This window comes from Camelina sativa, chromosome 18 (assembly GCF_000633955.1).
Source record: "Camelina sativa cultivar DH55 chromosome 18, Cs, whole genome shotgun sequence".
Classification (NCBI taxonomy): Eukaryota; Viridiplantae; Streptophyta; class Magnoliopsida; order Brassicales; family Brassicaceae; genus Camelina; species Camelina sativa.
This window is the reverse complement of record NC_025702.1, coordinates 7,515,950-7,538,171: the sequence shown is the minus strand read 5'-3', so window position 1 is coordinate 7,538,171 and position 22,222 is coordinate 7,515,950. Positions and strand designations below refer to the sequence as shown.

Below are 22,222 nucleotides of genomic sequence, written 5' to 3'. Positions count from 1 at the left end.
CTAGGATTTAAAATTTAGAATTAAAGGGTTTTGTACTTATTTGGTCTATGTTGTGTTATGGATAATATGCTATGGATAAAGATCTAACCAAATTTATGTATGTATATTTTGTATGAATAAACACAAGTAACTATCTATTAACAATACTGCAATTGATTATCCACTTATAATTGAACAAATGTTCAACGACTGATGGATACTGTATAATCTAAAAATTCATAAAAAATATAGCAATATGTATCTTAAAATGTAGAAAATATATAATCATAACATATTTTATATAAATAAATAGAAAATTTGTTTTATGATAACAAATAAATATATTTTACTTTGTTAAAGTGTTAACAACAAAAAAGAAGAGAAAAAGAGAGAAAAGAAGGAGAGAAAGAAAGGTAAATTGTTAGTAAGGGCAAAAATGTAAAAGGAAAGTGGACACATAAACAAAAAACTTGGGAAAGTATACCATAAGTGGAAAGTGGATTTTTGTGACAGAACTCACACCAAAATTGATTTTCATGACATTTTCCCTTAAATTAAATGTGGTTTTAATTATTTAAGAATAATAATAATAATAACAAAAAAAATCTTCTAAAATGTTTAATCCAATGGACCATACACACCCACAAAAGACCAATGGCGACCACAAAGAACTTAAATCCCAGTTTCATCCTCTCTGTCTCTTGCGTGCTCGTCTCGCCGTTCTCCTCCTCCACTACCGCCGTATTCTTCGTCTCTACCATCGTAAGTCTTCTTTTCGATGCTTTAGAAGCTAGTCCTCTTCATCTCGTTTCGTCTCCTTTACATCGCCGCTCGAAACAGCCGACACAAAAAGACATTGTGCTAAATTTATGCTTAATTCATGATCGGTTCTGTGGTTTCTCTCATGGTACAAGATCTTTTCTCAATTCGTTATACTTATTCTTGTGGTTTCGCTCTTATCAATGGAATTCAAAAAATTAGATTCAAAATTAGCTTTTTTTTAGGTCTGAAATTAATGTTTTGCTTGTTAGAGCAGTGTTTTGTATCTTTTGGGTTTAGATTATGTCCTTTGTGATAGTTTGAGTTAGATAAACCCTTTTGAAACGTTATCTTGAATAATGTAATGTTCTGATTCAATTTTGATTTGAATCAATCCATAAGAATGAACCTGAGATTCTACATTCTCTGTCTAGTTTTTTTTATCTAGACCTGACATATCTGGTGATACGAAGCCATGACAGTTTCAGAAGCTTATCGTCCGCCTCTATTCAGGTGTGTGCTTAGTGTTTCTGCTTTACTCCTTTTTAATAATTATGTTCATCGACAGTGAATGACCTTAAGCTTCATCTCCTTTCATAAAAATTCATATTTCAGTATAGCCCCGATGATGGGATGGACAGACAATCATTACAGAACCCTTGCACGGCTTATAACAAAACACGCATGGCTCTACACAGAAATGTTAGCAGCTGAAACCATTGTCTATCAAGAAGAAAACCTGGTAATCAAATGGTTAAGGGTTTCTTTCTCTTCTTTCTCAACTCTGTAGATACTTCTTGTGTTGATGATGACGCATTGATTTATGTGTTTATGTTTACTCTTGTTATGCTCAGGACAGCTTTTTGGCTTATTCTCCGGACCAGCATCCCATTGTTCTTCAAATTGGTGGAAGAAACTTGGAAAATTTGGCAAAAGCAACACGGCTTGCTAATGCATACGGCTATGATGAAATTAATTTCAAGTATGAGCATCTCTTTCAAGTTTCCTTTCCATTAAGTTTGTTATAACAACTGTGCCACTTCCATCCCATTATGGTTTCGTCTACTAACATGCTGGTTCATTCTGTAGCTGTGGATGTCCAAGCCCAAAAGTAAGTGGACGAGGTTGTTTTGGTGCTCGTCATATGCTTAACCCGAAGTTTGTTGGCGAGGCTATGTCTGTCATTGCTGCCAATACCAAGGCAGCTGTCACTGTTAAATGTCGAATAGGTGTTGATGATCATGATTCGTATAATGAGCTTTGTAAGTTTTTCCTTCTGCCTATCTTTCAAGTTATATGTGTATTAAGTGGAGACTGATGTTCCCACACATGCCCAGACGTTTATTTTTAATCAACTGCAAATAGCAACTTTTGCTGAGTTCATTTCTTGCGTATCTGATAGGCTTCACGTACCTTTTCAATTCTCTATTGTTCCTCAGGTGATTTCATTCATATAGTTTCTTCATTATCTCCTACTAAGCATTTCATCATACATTCGCGGAAGGCGTTGCTGTCTGGACTTAGCCCATCAGATAACCGTCGAATTCCACCCTTAAAGTATGTGCAGAATGGCTTCCATTCTCTTATGGTCTTCTTCTTGGAAGATATATTGCTTTAATACTGCTTGTTTCCATACATCTCTTACATTTTCATCTGCACTTCTGCTCTTTCCAATGCAGATACGAGTTTTTCTTTGCCCTTTTGCGTGATTTCCCGGACTTGAAGTTCACAATTAATGGAGGCATAAACTCTGTGGTTGAGGTGAGTTTTCTAAAGCTGATTTTTTTTTTTGTTAATCCTGAAGTTGTACCTTGCGTTCAAAAGGCTAAATCTACACTTCTTTCATTGAACTGTAGGCTGATGCCGCATTAAGGTCTGGAGCTCATGGCGTTATGCTTGGGCGTGCTGTATACTACAAGTATGTGAAAGCCTTTTGCTGTAAATTTTAATTATTGTTAAACATCATATGAGAGTTTTGCTCTTTTTAAAATATTTTGGCTGATTTATGGAAATCTATGCTGGCTGTGCAGTCCCTGGCACACTTTGGGACACGTCGATACCGTAATTTATGGATCTCCAAGCAGTGGAATTACAAGGCGACAGGTTTTGAAAAATATTTACTTTCTGAAATAGATTCTTCAACAATTTTTAACTAACATCTGGTTTGTTTTGCTGTCTCTAATTGACTTTTAGGTTCTTGAAAAATATCAAGTCTATGGAGAGTCGGTCCTCGGGAAATATGGAAAAGGCCGACCAAATCTTCGAGATATAGTGAGGGTAATGGTCTTTCTAAGTCTTGATTTATTAAGTTATTTCCCAATGACAACGAGCGTAATTAACAAGAGCAAAACCTTGCTGCAGCCATTGATCAATCTATTCCACTCGGAGTCTGGAAATGGCCAGTGGAAACGTAGAACTGATGCTGCTCTCCTGCATTGCACCGTTAGTAAATCCACTGATACTCTAATTTTTTCACTTGCTATCAAACTCTTGTCACCGTGTCAGCACACCTCTTATGTTGTACAGACCTTAAAATCATTCTTGGACGAAGTGTTACCAGCAATACCCGACTTTGTGCTCGATTCATCTGCTGTCAAAGAAGCGACTGGGCGTGAAGATCTCTTTGCGGATGTACGACGTTTGTTGCCTCCTCCTTATGCAAAAGAATCATCCGAAGCATTGGAAATGCTACCAACGAGACCTGTGATTCTTGATGAGGAGGAGGAATGACAAATCTATATTTCGTAGCCGTAACGGGAACTAGGTACTAGCTGAAACATCGAGGATCAAGATTCTACTTTGTGGAGCTATAAAGATGTGATATTGTTCTGACCACTTGATTTTAAAGAAGGAAAAGGAAAAAACGTAGAGAAAGCAAAACAAAAAAACAAAAGATATATGTTCGGATCCAAAGTAGTGTTCAATGTCTTTTTGCAAGGATACTTTTTCGGTTGATTCTTTCTGTATTTTTCACACTGAGGAGAACATTCTCCATTCTTATATACAAGACACTCGGAAAAAGCTTAGTCTGCAACACATTTCTCAGACAGAACTCATTACAATGCTTTATCATCGCTATACTTTGGTAATGTTAATACCATGTACCCTGTTTTTGTTGGAGAGAGAGAGAGGGTAATAGTTTTCTGCAGTTTAATATCTAACTTATAATGTTTTTATCCGCAATGAAACAAAACAAAACTTGTACCCACCTATGTGACGACTTGCCGATGATCGTTACCTGGTTTAGTCCACGAAGTATATGCCAAATCTTATGATCTTGAGTTGTTTTTCATGGACATGTTTAGTTGACTCATATGGTAGATTTTGGGATGTGAATGGTTTTTTTTATGGACACTTGACAGACTTAATCCATCAACAATTTTTTTAATTAAATTTCTTACTAATTAGTATAGTTTATGAAGATTTTTGAAGAGTTCAACAAAATCATTAAATCAACAAAATCATTAAAAGTGAATAAGTAAAATATTGTTAAAGATTGCTAAAAATTTTTGTTGATTAGTTTTCAAAAATCTTGTAAAATATTCCAAACACTCCCTATATTTTTTAATATTTTTCCTGACTTTATTTTGTAAAAAAAGTGTCTAATCATGAACCAATAACATAATAATTGAAATCATTAACAATCTAGATTTTTTTGTTTTAATTGAATAATACAAAACTTTTAATGACTTTATAAAAGTTTGAATCCAATAACCCAAATTTATTAAGATTTTAAATGACTTTTTACAAATCACAAACTAATAATACTAAATTTTAACATAGTTTAACAAAATCTTTATATAATAACAATAAATTATAAAAAAAATTAAAATCTTTATAATTTTATTCAAATCTCAAACCAATAACCCAGCAAATTGTTTTGTTACTTGAAATCTAATAATGGAGTCTAACTAAAATATTAAAAGTCAACATTACTGTAAAAATAAAAAAAATAAAAGAGTTTTCATTTATAAATCTTCCCTCAATACAATAAAGAATAAACCCTAAATCTCCTCGAATCAAAGTGAGGAAGAGGCCATGGGATGCGAGCAACGACGCCGACGAGTTCAATCCTACCACAAACTGGAATCTCTCCGTCGGTTCTCTCACAGACTCCATCTCCTTTGAGTCCTCCTTCACCGCAAACCCCGAATCTGACGACGGAACCGCCGTCGATCATGTCGCCAAGTCCCCGCTACTTCTACTCCCTCCGGTTCCCAACGGCGAGCCTTGTGAAATTACAAGTACGTTCCCTAATCCGTTATTCTCCGTGATTCAGAATAAACAACTCCGATCCGTGAGTTTGAAGTAGATCGTTATATGGTATACTCTGAAATCGATGTGAAATGTGTGTGTGGGGTTTTGGTTGCAGTAACATTTGCAAAAGAGCATGAATTAAGGCAAGTTTATATCAGAAGTAGTGCACGAGTATACGAAGTGTATTACACGAAAAAGCGGCGTCATGGCTCTAAGGAATACTTGTGTACAGTTCGATGTGGTGTTGCAGTGAGAGATGAACAACTTCTTCAGATCCCTCTTACTGACTCTGATGATTCTAATAAGAGTTCGATGGACATCAAGGTAAATGGTAATGGACGAACGACCGAAGATGATTGGGTTCAAGTGATAGCTGGTGATGATGATGCAAAAGGTCTGCTTCCAATGTTACAATCAGGAAAACAGGTAACTGGCTTTACCCCATTCAGAGATATATTTGTCATTTTCTTGTTCTTTTAGTAATGGTTGATGTTAATGGGGGTGGTAATATGATATTTTCAGGATTTGTATGAAGCTACTGCGGAGATCAATGATGCGGAACCTTGCACTTCGATTACAGTCCGTCTTCTCTCTCGCCAGGATAAAAGATGTGCACTTGTTGATGAAGTGTATGTGTTTGCTGATCCTGTTGATCCAAGTGAGTCAGAGCAAGAAGAAGCAAGTGGAGCAGGGAATTCATCCAGTAGTTCGTTGATGGCTATGTTTATGCCCGCTATTTTGCAGCTCTCTCGAGGAAAAAATGTTAGCAAAGAACGGGATACACAAGTTTCTTCTGACAAGTCCTACAGCACTACTAACCCAGGATCTTTAGGATACTCAAATGACTCAGATAAGATCGTGAATGAAATTCACCAGGAGACAAATTTCAGTAAAGGTGATCAAATGGGAGTGAGCCCACCTCCAGTATTAGTTGATACTCTTTCAAAGCGAGTATCTCGAGAAGAAATCAGACCTGCTATTTCTTGCAGTAATATGGAGACTATCCTGTATGATCTTGTTAACAAGGTAAGCAGAATAGAAACTATCTTGACAAGATTTGAAGATCAGATGTTGAAACCTATCAACAGTATTGATGCAAGGCTCCAGCTCGTAGAGAAGAAACTCGAACAGCTAGGAAAGAACTCTTTTGAATCTGAGTTGGTTTGTCAAACGAGAATACCCAATCTAGATGCTCTGGGCAGTGATACAGATAAAATTCCTGATACCGATGAGTTGGATGGATTGACTAAAAGCACTGATTATCCAAAATTGGTTTCTTGTACGACAATAGTTGTCCCTGAATCCTCTGTTGAAGATGATGCGGTTGTACTACCAAAGAACAGGCTGGAAGAACTGGAGAGTGAGAATAGCTCAAACTCAAACTCAGGAAATGAGATGGTTTTTACTGAACCTGAGATCAGTAATGAGGAGGTTGGTCCTTCTTTTGAAGAGAAACCAAAACGTTCGTTGTCTGTAAATGATGCTTTAGCATCTGCACTTGCTGGATTGTTGTCTTCACATTCGATCACGGATGGAAAATACAGCAAAGCCCTCGTAGTTACAGCTCCAGAATTTTTAAATGAAGATGATGAGGAGGAGATCGAAGAGAAACCTCAGACGAATGGCCATCCAGACAAAAGCCAAGTTGCAGCCGAGTTGGGAAACACGCACTCTACCTTGGGGAGCCCAACTTCTTCACAGGAAGAGCCTGAAATTACTCCATGTATCAAAGATGGTGCTCAGGAATTGGTATATGATGATAGTTTTGGAGGGGATGAGGAAGCTGAGACAGTGGTTAGCATCAGGGACAATGCTTTAGATGAAGAGATGTTTACATCAAGCACAAACCTCAGTGATAAGCCCAGGGATTCCGATTCCTTGATTCACGAGCTCAAGAATCCAAATGTAACTACTGCAAAATGCAGAGGAGAGCCTGGAATGGATGATGTCTTGAAGAGTGTTTTCGGTCTTCAACCGACTACTTCTTCAGTCGATTTCCTAACTCCAGTCCTGGATGTGAGATTTATTTCAGAGAGTCAAGACTCAGATAGCAGAGGTTTCTTTGAGGCACTCTTCACATAAGATTCCAAGACTGATGTAGATTGCAAGAACGAAGCTTATGATGATAACTTAGTCGCAGTGGAAGATGAAGAAGAACTCAAAGGACCACCAACAGATACCCTTTCGTCTGTGGAGATGGATCACTATGAGACGAATGAGATGCATCTACACTTGAATGATGAAATATCAGAAGCAAGTTTGATATAACGGAGAAAGTAAATGCCCGCATTTTCCTGATAAATACATTCTGAGGTTTTTGCTCTGTTGGAGTCTAGAGGGTAGTGTTGAAAGAAGTTGTAAGGTTTGATGATACTAGGTGATGATTGAACTCTGGTGGATTATTATTAGTCATACAAATAACCTTGTAGACTTGTAATTATAAACTATTGTAGCAGAAGAAAATAAGTTTCTAAACATGCGTGTTCATTGAACCAACAATTTAACACATAAAAGGGAAGAGAGGGAAACAGTTGATGCCACATATAGTTTCCCATCAAGAACACTCGCGACTCGCGAAGGGGTTACTTTCGTGCCACCCGCGTGCTTTGGAGTTTGATGCCAAGTTGAGAACCTAAAAACTAATCTGCATTGTAACCATAATAGCTGCTGTTACAATAGATGTTACAATGCATATATTATCTTACCGGAACAAGGAACGTCTACTCCTTTACATGTGTAATGGGCTGGGCCTATCTATAAGTGTTACATTTTGTCATAGACAGACATATATATACCTCCGCTCAAGTAACCTAGGAAAGATATTTGTCTGTATTCTCTGTTTTGCTTCTAGGGTTTTCACAAAGTCGTCTTCGTCTCCTTACCGTAAAGCACTCATGGTGAAGTTTTCTCAGCTTTGTTCTTCTCCTTGTTTGTGATTTTTTTCACTCTCTGAAGTTTCTGATTTTGTTTTGGATATCTATGGATTAGGTGCTCCAAAATGACATCGACCTGCTCAATCCTCCTGCTGAGATCGAGAAAAGAAAGCACAAACTCAAACGTCTCGTGCAGTCTCCAAACTCTTTCTTCATGGTACTGTTTATTTTGTCGCCTTTTCTTCCAGAATCTGTAACACAAGTGAACACGATGCAAATAAGAGTACTGAAGTGATTCTGCTTTCTTTGTGTTTCCAGGACGTGAAGTGTCCGGGATGTTTCAACATGTGAGTTGTCTAATTTTTCTCGTAAATGATTCTTCTAGAGAGCCTGAAAACGTTGTTTGGTACAGATTTGAAATGTTGTTTGATTGAAACTATAGATTGGTCTTAGTAATGTGAATTAAGTTGTCAACCTTGATATCATGTTGAGTGATTTGGTGGGCTTTAGTTAACTAAAGATAGTTAATACTGTCTTTAACAGAAAAAAAAATAGTTAATACTGTTTTATCTTATATAGATTACACTTATTGATACATTGCTTTATGGGTTAATAATTTGCAGAACCACTATGTTCAGCCATTCTCAAACAGTTGTAGTGTGTGCAAAATGTAACACAGTTCTGTGCCAGCCCACTGGTGGTAAAGCAAAGCTCACACAGGGATGCTTGAAGAAAGAAACATCTTAGGAGAAATTAAAGAACATCTATGTTAATCAAAATCCAGAGCCATTAATTACTACGTTATTATTCCTTTATTTCCTTTCCTAAATCTTTATTTTTTGGGAGGTCCATTCGATAATCTATGATCTTGTAATCATTTTCGTAAGATTCTTTTGTATTTGCTGAGTTTTTCTCTGTTCAGTAACTCTAGGCTCTAGTCAACTTTTCTTCTTTTTCTGATATATTTGTTTTTATCCTTTCTTTTAATTAATTGGTCGCATTATCCTTCTTTCATGTTTATACGTATAAAGTGTTGAAAAACTACTCTTATAATATAAAATAGTAAAGAGAGTAAACGAGAAAGTGAAGTATCTTTATTGTCTTTTGTTGTTGTGTTGTTTTGTTGTTGTGTTGTTGTTATAATGAGCAAAACTAACATATATATATACACGGTCATTACTTGAAGAGGAAGTAAAAGATGAAGGAATAACTACTACTAATAGATATGTATCACTAATGGATAAGTGTATACATAAATGGATAATCATTATCCAGTTTTTAACATAAAGCATTTTTTTTTAAAAAAATTAAAATAATACTACTTATAAAAAAGGCTAATTAATTCATATTGTAAAAAACAAAGTTTGAATTTTAGAATGTAATAAATGGTTTAGTGAAAAATCAATAGAGACTAATTCATGTGTAATTGATATTTTCATAAAATTTTGTAAAGTTTTATTCTTCTTTGTTTAAAGGTATGTTTAGATCGAAAGCATGCACCACTTTGACAGCCACTTCTTCTTCATCAGGAAAATTGCTTAAAGCTCAAGCGAATGCAATATCCGATCGTTTGCAATTTGCAAGATACATAAGTCCACCGATAGCACTCATATAAGGTACTTCGGGACCAAGTATTTCTTCATTATCTTCACAAGGTCTGAATGGATCACTATAAACATTCAGAGATCTATTGATCATTGGAGTACTCAAAGGATTCACTTTATCCATATAAAGGCGCTTGAGGATTCTTTTCGTATAATTTGATTTATGCACAAATATTCCATCTTGGAGATGCTCTATTTGGAGCCCGAGACAAAATTTTGTCTTTCCAAGATCTTTCATTTCAAACTCTTCTTTCATATGAGTTCTTTCATCATCAATCTCCTTTCGAGTTCCAATTATATTTAGATCATCACATATACAACAATGATCACAAATCCCGATGGAGATTTCTTTATAAAAACGCAAGGGCATATTTCATTATTAACATACCCTTTCCTCACTAGGTATTCGCTTAAGCGATTATACCACATGCGACCGGATTTTTTTAATTCGTAAAGTGATCGCCGTAATTTGATCGTACAAATTTTATTAGACTTTGAGCCTAATGCCTCAGGAATCTTAAATCCTTCTGGGATTTTCATATATATATCATTATCTAATGATCCATATAAATATGCAGTCACAACATCCATAAGGTACATTTCTAAATTATTAGAAGCTGTTAGGCTCGTTAAGTACCTGGATGTAATTGCATCCATGACTGGAGAGTATGTTTCCTCATAATCAACTCCAAGTCTTTGAGAAAAACCTTGTGCAACAAGTCGGGTTTTATATCCTGTGATTTCATCTTTCTCATTTCTTTTTCGCACGAAAACCCACTTGCATCCAACATGCTTTACTTCTTTAGATGTAGTGACAAGAGGTCCAAAAACATTTCTTTTATTGAGGGAGAGCAACTCAATTTGCATAGCATTTTTCCATTTCTCCCAATCAGGCCTATGCTGGCATTCTGATACTGACCTTGGATATGGATCATCTTTTTCATGATCGAACTCTTTAGATACAGAAAAAGAGAATATTCCATTATCATCATTGATTTCATCTCTATCCCATAAAATTATATCTTGGGTATAGTTGATAGAAATCTCATATTTTTCTGTATCGTCCCAAGGACTTTTCTCTTTATTTGATTTTTCTTGAACCTTTTCATTTTCATCTCCCATTTTCTTTTTCTTTCGGGGATTTTTATTTTTAGAGCCGGTTGGCCTCCCCTGTTTTAGTTTCCTTGCTGTTTCTTGAGAGATCCAAGGCTAGGAAGGAGTTAGAGGCTTGCTAGGAGGGTTGGATTTGTTGCTGTGGTTCAGAAACTTCCTACAAAAAGGTGAGTGCATGACTATGACTAATCTAAGCCTTTGATTTCCTTGTTTTTGCTTGTTTGTTGTTGTTTTGTGTGTTTTCTTGCTGGGTATTGGTTGCTACAGGTTTGAGTATTTGATGATTTGGTGAAGTTTTGGGAGCGAGATTCGACTCTCGGCTTCATGCGGATCGCGGTTGCAGAGGAAGTGTTGATCGACACCACTTGGTGTAGGTCGACACCAGCAAAACGGCATCGATCGACACTGTGGGGTATTTTCGGTCGACACCAAGGCCAGTTTCGGTCGACACTTGGCTGGTGTCGGTCGACACCTCCTTTCCAGCGAGATGATGTTTGTTTTCCTGGTTAGTATGTTTTGTTTGTTGATTGTTTGGAACTTTGGAATCACTGTTGCTTGTGTGTATAGCCTGGTAGATGGGAGGAATGCCTTACTGAGTGTTTATCAAATACTCATGCATCTCAATTTGTGTTTGTGGTGCAGGTAAAGGCAAAGTGTGATCGTGGAATCAAGGCAATGAAGAGGAGGATGTTTTAGGGACTCGACTGTTTGTTGTCTGGCATTGCTAGGTTGCTAGAGTTGGGTCATTAGAAGCATTGCTAGGTTGCTCGTTCTATGGTCCCTGTTGGTTGGTTATTGGATATTGTTTATGTTATACTATTGGTTTATTATTGGATATATAATTGGATATTGGTATTGGTTATTTCCGCTTTTGGTTGTAATTGAGATTAGGTGGCTAGTGGGTATGAGACCACTTTTATTTTTTATACTTATTTATTAGTATTATTTATTATTTAAAAAAAAAACGGGTCGGGTCGTTTCAGTTTGGTATCATAGCCCTTACGGTTCTAGGTTTGGGTTCACTAGGTTTCTGTTGTGATGTTTGGGATTGCATGTCTTGATTAATTATGTGAGTTAGTCAATTGTGTGTGGCATGGATTCCTAGAACATCCTCTTCGAGCCTACAGTGTGATTCCACGATGATTGTATGTTTCTGTGTTGTGATAATTGTATGCTTAGCCTTCTGTTCATGGTAGTGCAGATGGTTAGAGAGGATGCTGTTGCTGGTCGTGGTCGTGGTCGTGGACGCGGACGTGGTCGTGGACGCGGACATGTTCGTGGTAGGGGCAATGCCCCAGCGGTTAGTGAGACTACGGACTAGAGTGTGACAACAGAGGGTGTCGGCGAGTCGCAGGGTGACCAAGGGGATTCCATGAGTGTGGCCGGAGGGGGCGGTGTTGATGCTCTAGTAGCCGGTGATGTTAGGGCCCCAGGTGTGGGAGTCCCAGTGGGTGGATTCCCGGGTGTCGACCTTGCGGGTTTGCTGACACAGTTGTTAGCGCGGTTACCGGTAGTGGTACCGGCTCAGGCACCAGTTGTGCCACTAGTGGCGGCAGAGGTGCAGCAGCCAGTGGCTGCAGATGTAGGGGTTCATTCTCGTTATGTTAGCATGCTGAGAGAGATGAGCCATATTGGTACCGAGCGATTTTCGGGAGGTACTGATCCTACTGTTGCTGATGTGTGGAGGACGAGTGTGGAACCTAAATTCCATACTCTGAGATGTCCTGAGGACTTTTGGGTGGACATTGGGGTCCATCATCTGACTGGTGATGTTCAGTTGTGGTGGAGTGTTGTGGCTGCTAGGAGAGTGCAGAGGGAGATGTCTTGGACGTACTTCGTCTTGGAGTTCAACCGCAAGTATTTCCCTTGAAAGGCATTAGATAGGTTGGAGGTGCAGTTCCTTCAGCTAGCTCAGGGGACTCAGTCAGTGCGGGAGCTTGACTTGGAGTTCAGTCGACTTCTGAGGTATGGGGGTCGGGATATGGAGTCTGAGAAGGCTCATATCAGGAGGTTTTTGAGGGTCCTACGTGATGATTTGCCACGGGTTTACACGACTGCAGAGACTGGAGGAACCAAAGTCGGGGCGATCACATGTATAATTTCTGGTACTTTGTCTTTGTGAAGTCTTAGTAAGATCAGATTTTATGTTGTCCTGTGATAAAGTTTTAGGTTCTCAACACATGAGGTTTGTGTAGGGACCTGTTGGTGGGAGGGTTTAAGTCCCATGTTATGTTTGATTCTGGAGCTACTCATAGCTTCATTACCCTGGAGTGTGCAGAGAGTGCGAGTATTATGAGAGATCCCGGAGAACGTGCGAGAGTGGTCAGGGTTGCTGGGGGCAAGTTTTTGAGAGTCATAGGTTGAGCGAGGAGTATCGATATTCAGATCGCGGGAGAGTCTTGGCCTGCGGATTTGCTTATCAGCCCAGTGGAGCTGTATGACGTTATCTTGGGGATGGACTGGTTGCATCGGTATATGGTTCATCTGGATTGTCATCGAGGTAGAGTGGAGTTTGAGCGCTCAGGAGGGAAGTTTTTTTTTTCAGGGGATTAGACCGAATTCGGGGAGTCTCGTGATCTCGGCCATTCAGGCTGGGAAGATGATCGAGAAGGGCCATGAGGCTTATTTGGTTACTATATCTATGCCAGAGTCAGTGGGGAAGTCTACGGTTAGTGGTATTCAGGTTGTGGAGGAGTTTGAGGATGTGTTCCAGTCATTGCATGGATTACCACCTTCTCGGTCTGATTCTTTTACGATTGAACTGGAACTGGGGACAACACTGTTATCCAATGCTCCTTACAGGATTGCTCCAACAGAGATGGCAGAGCTGAAGAAGCAGCTAGAGGATTTGTTGAACAAGGGATTTATCCTTCCTAGTGTATCACCATGGGGAGCGCCGATGTTATTCTTTAAGAAGAAGGATGGGAATTTCCGCTTGTGTATTGATTACATAGGTCTCAACCGGGTCACTGTGAAGAACAAGTACCCTCTTCCGAGGATCGATAAGTTGTTTGATTAGTTGAGAGGTGCTACTTGGTTCTCCAAGATAGATCTGGCGTCGGGTTATCATCAGATCCCGATAGATGAGGCAGATGTGAGGAAGACTGCTTTAAGGACGATGTATGGGCATTTTGAGTTTGTGGTGATGCCGTTTGGGTTGACTAACGCACCAGCAACGCATATGAGATTGATGAACAGCGTGTTTCAGGAGTTTCTGGACGTGTCTATCATCATTTTCATCGACGACATCTTGGTTTATTCTAAAAGTCCTGAGGAGCATGCAGTGAATTTGAGAGCAGTTCTTGAGAAGCTGCGTGAGCAGAACTTGTTTGCTAAGTTGAGCAAGTGTAGTTTCTGGCAGCGTGAAATGGGTTTTCTGGGTCACATTGTGTCTGCTCATGGGGTCTCTGTAGATCCGGAGAAGATTCAGACTATCATGGAATGACATAGACCGCATAATGCCACGCAGATCAAGAGTTTTCTGGGGTTGGCCGATTACTACAGGAGGTTTGTGCAGCTGTTTGCGAGTAGAGCACGTCCTATGACTAAGTTGACAGGGAAGGATGTTCCTTTTGTTTGGTCACATGAGTGCGAGGAGGGCTTTGCAAGCCTGAAGGATATGTTGACTACCGCTCCAGTATTGGCGTTGCCTGATCAGAGAGAACCCTATATGGTTTATACAGATGCATCCAGAGTTGGGTTGGGGTGTGTGTTGATGCAGCATGGGAAGGTGATTGCCTATGCTTCGCGGCAGTTGCGGAAGCATGAGGACAACTATCCTACTCATGATTTGGAGATGGATGCTGTAGTTTTTGCCCTGAAGATTTGGAAATCTTATCTTTATGGTGCAAAGGTACAGGTGTTTACAGATCATAAGAGCCTAAAGTATATATTCACTCAGCCCGAGCTGAATTTGTGGCACTCATAAGAGCCTAAAGTATATATTCACTCAGCCCGAGCTGAATTTGTGGCAGAGGCAGTAGATGGAGCTGGTGGCGGATTATGATTTGGAGATAGCCTATCACCCTTGTAAGGCAAACTTGGTTGCAGATGCCTTGAGTCGGAAGCGGGCGGCTTCGGCTCAGGAGCAGGATATGGAGTCTCTGGTAGGAGAGATCAGTGCGTTGAGCCTGTGTGCGGTTTCTCAGGAGCCGTTGGGTTTAGTTGCAGCTGATAGAGCAGATTTGTTGAGCGGAGTGCGGTTGGCTCAGGAGAAGGATTTGGGGCTGGTGAATGCCTCAAAGGATGTTGATTCAGAGTATCAGGTTTTGGCTAATGGTACTATTTTGGTTCATGGGCGGATTTGTGTGCCTAAGGATGAGGAGTTGAGGCAGGAGAACTTGAGAGAGGCTCATGCGAGCATGTTCTCTATTCATCCAGGAACGACTAAGATGTACCGTGATCTCAAGAGGTACTATCACTGGGTCGGGATGAAGAAGGACGTGGCTAGTTGGGTTGCGAGGTATGATGTGTGTCAGCTAGCGAAGGCTGAGCATCAGGTACGAGGTGGATTCCTGAAGAGTCTTCCCATTCCAGAGTGGAAGTGGGATATGATTACTATGGACTTCGTGGTTGGTTTGCCAGTGTCCAGGACGTGTGATGCTATTTGGGTCTTGATATATCAGGGTTTTTATGGTTTTTAACCATGATATAAGTGTGCTTTTTGAGTCTTTTCATTTGTTTCTAGGTTGTTTTTGAGTCTTTACATGTTATTTAGGAATTTGGCACAGATGGAGCAAAGTGGAGCAATTTGGATGACTTTGGAGCATTTTACAGAAGGAAAAGAATTTGGAGTCGGATCAGAGTAGGAGCATCGACCGACACCGAAGGAGCATCTGTCGACACCCATGTATATCCCACGAGAGAAAGAAGAAATTGGAAGTGTTACAATTTTACCCAAAGTTTTTCTAAATTGCAAGACAAGTCCCTGACGTGTTTTAGGACATATATATAGTGTCTTTGGGTTTTAGAAAACCCTTAAGTTTTATTATAGCAAGTTATTTTCTAGCAGCTTTTTGAGAGAGAGATATTGAAAGCTTTTGGGAGAGAAAGAGATCTAAACTGCTTTGTAGAGAAGAATTCTTGAACTCCCTTCTTACTTTTTAATATCTATTGCTTATTATTCAGAATAGATGTTTTGTTCTTCATTAAATATGTCTGAGTAATTTGCTTGTTAGGTTTAGGGTTTTTCACAGGGTTTTTATGATTTATTTGATCTGTGATTTTTAGGGTTCTTAACCTTTATGATCTTCATCCTTGATTGTTCTTCACAATAATTTTTGATTGATCACCTAGAATTATTATCTTAGGGAAATTAATTGATATGAGAATATAATTGTTTTTCTGATTAAAACTATTGATGAACAAAATTACTTTTTACAAAGAGATTTGAATTAGTGATTTTGTGAACTTATCTAAACCTGTTTTTAAAGCTGATTTTTAACTTAGAATTTTACAAAGAGATTTGGATTTTCTGGTTTTAAATTTAGATAGTAATTGCAGTGAGAACTGAGTTATTTTACCAAAAAGTTTAGAGTTCTAGATCTGTTTTTTATTGCATGAACCCTAATTAATCTATTGATTTAATACTTCATAATTACCTGAGAAATTCCATAAGCTTAAGCTTTTGATTTCCTGATTTCACAACACTTTGATTTAATATTTTGCATTGTCTTCTTTTGTTTTTAATACAACTTAATCTGTTTAGCGTAATTACAAAAACTCTATAATCCATTGTGTTTGATCTTGAGTCTCTGTGGATTCGACCCCTAAGTACTACATTGATCTCTTGTTTGAGAGAGTAGCTCTAGGGTTTACATATTAAGTCTTTGTGGACTGGTTGACTAAGTCGGCACATTTTCTGGCCATTAAGAAGAATGATGGAGCAGCGGTCTTGGCTAAGAAGTATGTGAAGGAGATAGTCAGGTTGCATGGGGTGCCAACGAGCATTGTGTCTAATAGGGTTTCGAAGTTCACTTCGGTGTTCTGGAGGGCATTTCATGCAGAGATGGACACTAAGGTGCATATGAGTACAGCTTATCATCCTCAGACAGATGGACAGTCTGAGAGGACGATCCAGACGTTGCAGGATTTGCTGAGGATGTGTGTGTTGGATTGGGGTGGCCATTGGGCAGATCACCTTAGCTTGGTAGAGTTTGCTTACAACAACAATTACTAGGCGAGTATTGGCATGACTCCCTATGAGGCTTTGTATGGGAGGCCGTGTCGTACAACGTTATGCTGGACTCAGGTGGGGGAGAGGAGCATATACGGGGCAGATTTTGTTCAGGAGACCTCGGAGAAGATTCAGGTTCTCAAGCTGAACATGAAGGAAGCTTAGGATCAGCAGAGGAGTTATGCCGATAGGAGGAGGAGAGATCTTGAGTTCAGGTTGGAGATAGAGTACCTCAATATGGCCATGTTGTGGGGTCCGAACAGGTCATTGACTGAGACTAAGTTGAGTCCAAGGTATATGGGTCCGTTCAGAGTGATTGAGCGAGTTGGACCAGTGGCATATAGACTGGAGTTAGCTGAGGTTATGCGAGCATTCCATAAGGTTTTCCATGTGTCTATGTTGCGGAAGTGTCTCCGTGAGGATAATCAGTTGTTGGCTAAGATTCCTGAGGATCTTCAGCCTAACATGACTTTGGAGGCGAGACCAGTGAGAGTTCTCGAGAGGAGGATCAAGGAGATTCGGAAGAAGAAGATTCCTTTGTTGAGAGTCCTTTGGGACTGTGATGGTGTTGAGGAGCAGACTTGGGAGACTGAGGCGAGGATAAAGGCAAGGTTTAAGAAGTGGTATGAGAAGCAAGCCGCGACTTGAGCTTGCCTAGCCTGATCCCATTTGTAATCCGTGGTTAGAGTGGGAATGGAGTATTCCAGCCCATCTCTCTTGTTTACTTGGTCGCTTAGGGGTGGTTGTTTGTGCGACTAAGTAACAAGATGAGGTGGTGCTCGGGATACAAAATTTCTGTGAGGCGGTGTTTGAAGGAAGGTTTCCTGAAATAGAAATTTCTATAAGTGGAAAGTTTCCTGAAGTGGGAAGTGCTAAAATGGAAACTTTTATGTGAGTTATAATTTGTCCATTTTTAGTGGCGGAGGGCTTGGAGAGGCTTGTGTGGCCTTGTGGCGGGCTGTTTAGCCATTGTGTGGCCTTTGTGGCGGGTTGTTTAGCCGTGTGTGGCCTTTGTGACAGGCTGTTTAGCCAATTGTGTGGCCTTTGTGGCAGGCTGTTTAGCCAATTGTGTGGCCTTTTTGGCGGGCTGTTTAGCCAGAGTGCCTGTTTAGGCGGTCCTTCGGGACAGATGGTCTTTGTGATGGTCCTTCGGGACATATGGTCTTTGTAACGAGCCTTCGGGACAGATCGTCTTTGTGATGGTCCTTCGGGACAGATTGTCTTTGTGACGGTCGTTCGGGACGAGTGGCCTTGGTGGCGGTCCTGTTTAGGATATTTGTTTGGCCTTTGTGGCGGCCCGTGGGGCAGTGAGATGACCCTTGTGTGGCCATTAGGTATTCCAGTGAGGGAATATGTGGTTGGTAGGACATTGTGTTATCTTACGCGAGCCATGGGAAAGAAACCTGGTTAGGGATAGGACTTAGACGTGTTCAGAATTGTTTGCTCACTACTCTTGGGGGACTTCGGTTCTCCTAGTTCCGCCATTTTCTAAGACTTTGTGGCTTGGGAGTGTGGTTGATATATCGACTTCGGATGACGATCCGGGGGTGTGCTGTAGGGTGGCAACCCGAGATACGAGTATTGGATTTCCTTATATATATTATGGCATGCAGGTTTAGGCTTGATGAGGAGCCAATATCATGGCATGCAGACCTCAGTCTGATGAGGAGCAAATAAAGACTCAAGGTTTACACTTGTGAGTAAAGGAAAGTCCAAAAGTCGAGAGCAAATAATGCCTGGAACATGAGTCTATCGCCTAGAGGTAACCTTTCGTACATCGGTCGGAGGAGTGCGGGCCGTGGAGACGGTGGCACGGGAGTCCTTGACTGATGGTTGTTCGAGATTCGAAGACGAATCTTTGTTGGTGGAGGAGAATTGTAACGCCCGCAAACCAAAAGTCTGCATTTTGGGGGTGTGTGTCGGTCGACCCCAAGGTTTTTCTGGTTCGACGAGATTGAGTTTTTGATCGATTTAGTTCGGTTTGGTTTTGGGAAACCATTGAACCGGGTTACTTAAGTGTTTGTCGACCCAAGAAGGGGTTTAGAAGTTTATTTTGTCGCCGCTTTGTTGTTTTGAGAGGAAAGGGAGAAGAGTATTGTTCTTGAGCTTTTGAGAGAGTTTGGTGAGATTCCTTGCTGTTTCTTGAGAGATCGAAGGCTAGGAAGGAGTTAGAGGCTTGCTAGGAGGGTTGGATTTGTTGCTATGGTTCAGAAACTTCCTGCAAAGAGGTGAGTGCATGACCATGGCTAATCTAAGCCTTTGATTTCGTTGTTCTTGCTTGTTTGTTGTTGTTTTGTGTGTTTTCTTGCTGGGGATTGGTTGCTATAGGTTTCTAAGGATGTTTCCGGCTTGGGTTTTGAGTATTGGACAATTTGGTGAAGTTTTGGGAGCGAGATTCGACTCTCGGCTTTGTGCGGATCGCGGTTGCAGAGGAAGTGTCGATCGACACCACTTGGTGTCAGTCGACACCAGCAAAATGGCATCGATCGACACTGTGGGGTAGTGTCGGTCGACACCAAGGCCGGTTTCGGTCGACACTTGGCTGGTGTCGGTCGACACCAAGGCCAGTTTCGGTCGACACTTGGCTGGTGTCGGTCGACACCTCCCTTCCATCGAGATGATTTTTGTTTTCCTGGTTTGTATGTTTTGTTTGTTGATTGTTTGGAACTTTGGAATCACTGTTGCTTGTGTGTATAGCCCGGTAGATGGGAAGATTGTCTCACTGAGTGTTTATCAGATACTCATGCATCTCAATTTGTGTTTGTGGTGCAGGTAAAGGCAAAGTGTGATCGTGGAATCAAGGCAATGAAGAGGAGGATGTTCTAGGGACTCGACTGGTTGTTGTCTGGCATTGCTAGGTTGCTAAAGTTGGGTCATTAGAAACATTGCTAGGTTGCTCATTCTATGTTCCCTGTTGGTTGGTTATTGGATATTGTTTATGTTATACTATTGGTTTATTATTGGATATTTAATTGGATATTGGTATTGGTTATTTCCGTTGTTGGTTGTGATTGTGATTAGGTGGCTAGTGGATATGGGACCACTAATTGTAGTTTACTTTTTATACTTATTTATTATTTATAAAAAAAATGGGTCGGGTCGTTTCACCATCGAATTCCTCTCTAGGAATTTCAACTCTTGATGGTGCATTTGCAGCGGGGGAATATGACTTCGTCACCCTTTTTTGTATCTATGAACGCATCAGGTAATTGATTTGCCAAATTTTGTAAATGTACAACTTTCTGAACTTTCATCTCACGTTGATTTGTAGGAGGGTCAAGATATATCAAAGATGGTGTAGACCATGTAATATCTTTTGGAACTTGTTTAATCCTCCCCCTAACGCTGGAAATTCATCTTCATTAAAATGGAAATCAGCAAAACGTGCTGTAAACATATCACCAGTTTGCGGTTCAAGATATCGAATTATACTCGGTGATGCATAACCAACGTATATACCCAATCTCCATTGAGGTCCCATTTTTTTTCTTTGCGGTGGGGCAATAGGAACATAAACCACACAACAAATAATACGGAGATGAGATACATTTGGCTCTTGACCAGATGTTAGTTGTAAAGGGGAATAGAGAATTTTATCTTGAAAAATCAAAGTTTTCATGGAAGAATTATTTTTAGGGTAATGGCACATAAATCTGATCGAAACGGGATATTTCGGCGAGAAACAGTTAACGGTTTGTGAGAGTTGGGCTTGGAATCAGTTGGGAGAGTTTTAATTGGTCAATAAGAGACCAAGTGGTTCATTCTTAGCCAAGAAAATAGGATGAGGGCGTTGTTGAGGTGTAATGCCATGTGTTGGCATGGAAAAATGGATACGTATGGTTAAGGTTAAAATGGCGAGATGTGATTGGTTGAGAATTGAACGAAAGACACTTGTTTAGGTGACTAATCAACCTCATCACCGACCCTACAGGAGTATCAATACCACCCACCGTTCATTAGCTTTAGTAAACCCAAAATCCACCTTAAACCTTAGGGGGATGTATTGAATTAAGGATTTTAGGAGATTTGCTGGGAATTTAGTATTCCAGAATTTTGGGAGATTTGAGTGTACTTTTAAGAGATTTGATTAGAATTTATAAAATTTTGAGATTTGATTTTTGGGATTTGGTGAGATTTTGATTATTGAATTTAGGTAGATTTAGAATTTTTTTTAAAAAAAGAGCAACTTGATTCAACGTAATCTGAAGAAGCTTGATTTCTTGTTTCATTTGTCGGCACCTTCTAGAAGCTCCTCCAACTGATTTTTCCATAAAATGATGATGAGAAAACTCATATCTCCATGTATTTGATTCTTGGCAGTGTTGGTTAACGTGTTAAACAAGATCCAACAAGAACAATATCAAGTTGTTGGCAAAATCAACACCGTTAAAGAATAACATTTATCGAAACTTCACTCACACTTTGGTTAATTTAAGAAAATAAAAAATAGACATTGTAGTTAAAAGGAGACAAAAATTTCCTCAATAAAAAGTATTGGATATAAGTAAAAAAAAACCAACAGAAAAAATGAAAACAATCTAACATAAAACACATTAATATTATTGCATCATGATCCCATATTCATAGCTATAACTGCTCTCCAGTTATTAGCAAGCACTCTTTGTTATTCTTGAGTACCATGAAGCTGTTCTTCTTCATTATTCCCATCAGCAACTCTTTCATTAACGTTAGTTCCTTCTGCATTTCTAACATCTGCAAATTTACTGGAGCTAGAAGATAGTGGTGTTTTAGCATGTTCCCAATTTTGGTAAACTGACGCTTTTGACCATTATCCTTGACGGAAGTTCCGTTGCGGAGGGGGCTGCGATATCTGGTTTTGATAAAACAGGGAGAGACATTTTAGAGTTATTCAATGATCAACTCAATTGGCTTTGAAGACAAATTTACATAGTTTCCCTTCATGCACTGTGACTAACTTTAATACATATTGGCTTAAAAAAGATAAAATATTTTCATAAAGATCATAGCTTTTGTCTCTTTGGAATCAATTATAACGTTTCCAAACTTTTTAAAAGCCCTACAAAAACATTTTTTCACATCAACAAAGACACCACTAAAAGGTACATGGTTCATAAACAATTTCATCGTCCAAAAGACTTGAGGGTTGTACTAATTAGAGTTGAGGGTTGTTCAATTGTAAGTTATTTGACAGTGAGCACACCAGAAGCTATATATGCAGTTGAACAATGAATGGAGGATAAGTGGGTGTGTTGTGTAAAGTACAATGTATTTTTGGCGAGGGTAACAAACTGTTATCACACATAACTATCTGCGTTTCTATTCTGATTTCATCAACAAAATTCTATACGAATTATGCATTTTGTTTTCTCGAAGATTCTTTTTTTAACAAAAAAAAAACTTGAAAATAACATTAGAAACAAAAGCAAAGAGAAACCAAGACTTTCGATCATGTTTTTTTTTTTTTTTTTTTTTGGTTTTTT

The 22,222-nt window shown here is 39.5% G+C and overlaps 3 protein-coding genes across 4 annotated transcripts; all 3 read left to right on the top strand.

Moving 5' to 3' along the window:
* Positions 618–3,794, top strand: LOC104760779 (tRNA-dihydrouridine(20/20a) synthase). Of its 2 annotated transcripts, none has more exons than XM_010483741.2 (12): positions 618–741; positions 1,173–1,251; positions 1,354–1,480; positions 1,593–1,720; positions 1,828–2,000; positions 2,178–2,295; positions 2,418–2,499; positions 2,595–2,656; positions 2,769–2,841; positions 2,932–3,015; positions 3,100–3,180; positions 3,265–3,794. In XM_010483741.2, exons 2-12 carry the CDS (start codon positions 1,214–1,216, stop codon positions 3,466–3,468), a joined length of 1,170 nt encoding a protein of 389 aa, XP_010482043.1. In that variant the 5' UTR covers positions 618–741; positions 1,173–1,213; the 3' UTR covers positions 3,469–3,794. The 2 variants fall into 2 exon arrangements, with proteins under 2 accessions (XP_010482043.1, XP_010482044.1); XM_010483742.2 differs by having other exon boundaries at positions 618–886.
* Positions 4,724–7,487, top strand: LOC104763211. Its single transcript, XM_019240570.1, has 3 exons — positions 4,724–4,982; positions 5,111–5,421; positions 5,518–7,487. Exons 2-3 carry the CDS (start codon positions 5,308–5,310, stop codon positions 7,075–7,077), a joined length of 1,674 nt encoding a protein of 557 aa, XP_019096115.1. The 5' UTR covers positions 4,724–4,982; positions 5,111–5,307; the 3' UTR covers positions 7,078–7,487.
* Positions 7,819–8,709, top strand: LOC104760778 (40S ribosomal protein S27-2-like). The gene is made up of 4 exons (XM_010483740.1): positions 7,819–7,892; positions 7,984–8,085; positions 8,187–8,215; positions 8,492–8,709. Exons 1-4 carry the CDS (start codon positions 7,890–7,892, stop codon positions 8,613–8,615), a joined length of 258 nt encoding a protein of 85 aa, XP_010482042.1. The 5' UTR covers positions 7,819–7,889; the 3' UTR covers positions 8,616–8,709.

Bases quoted from the DNA above. Each gene is read 5' to 3' on its own strand.
- LOC104760779 (XM_010483741.2), top strand. From the start codon at position 1,214: ATGACAGTTTCAGAAGCTTATCGTCCGCCTCTATTCAG. The intron at 1,721-1,827 runs GTATGAGCATCT...TTCATTCTGTAG, and splicing joins TATGATGAAATTAATTTCAA to CTGTGGATGTCCAAGCCCAA. The intron at 2,296-2,417 runs GTATGTGCAGAA...TTTCCAATGCAG, and splicing joins CGTCGAATTCCACCCTTAAA to ATACGAGTTTTTCTTTGCCC.
- LOC104760778 (XM_010483740.1), top strand. The intron at 8,086-8,186 runs GTACTGTTTATT...TTGTGTTTCCAG, and splicing joins CTCCAAACTCTTTCTTCATG to GACGTGAAGTGTCCGGGATG. The intron at 8,216-8,491 runs GTGAGTTGTCTA...AATAATTTGCAG, and splicing joins TGTCCGGGATGTTTCAACAT to AACCACTATGTTCAGCCATT.
- LOC104763211 (XM_019240570.1), top strand. From the start codon at position 5,308: ATGGACATCAAGGTAAATGGTAATGGACGAACGACCGAAGATGATTGG. The intron at 5,422-5,517 runs GTAACTGGCTTT...TGATATTTTCAG, and splicing joins TGTTACAATCAGGAAAACAG to GATTTGTATGAAGCTACTGC.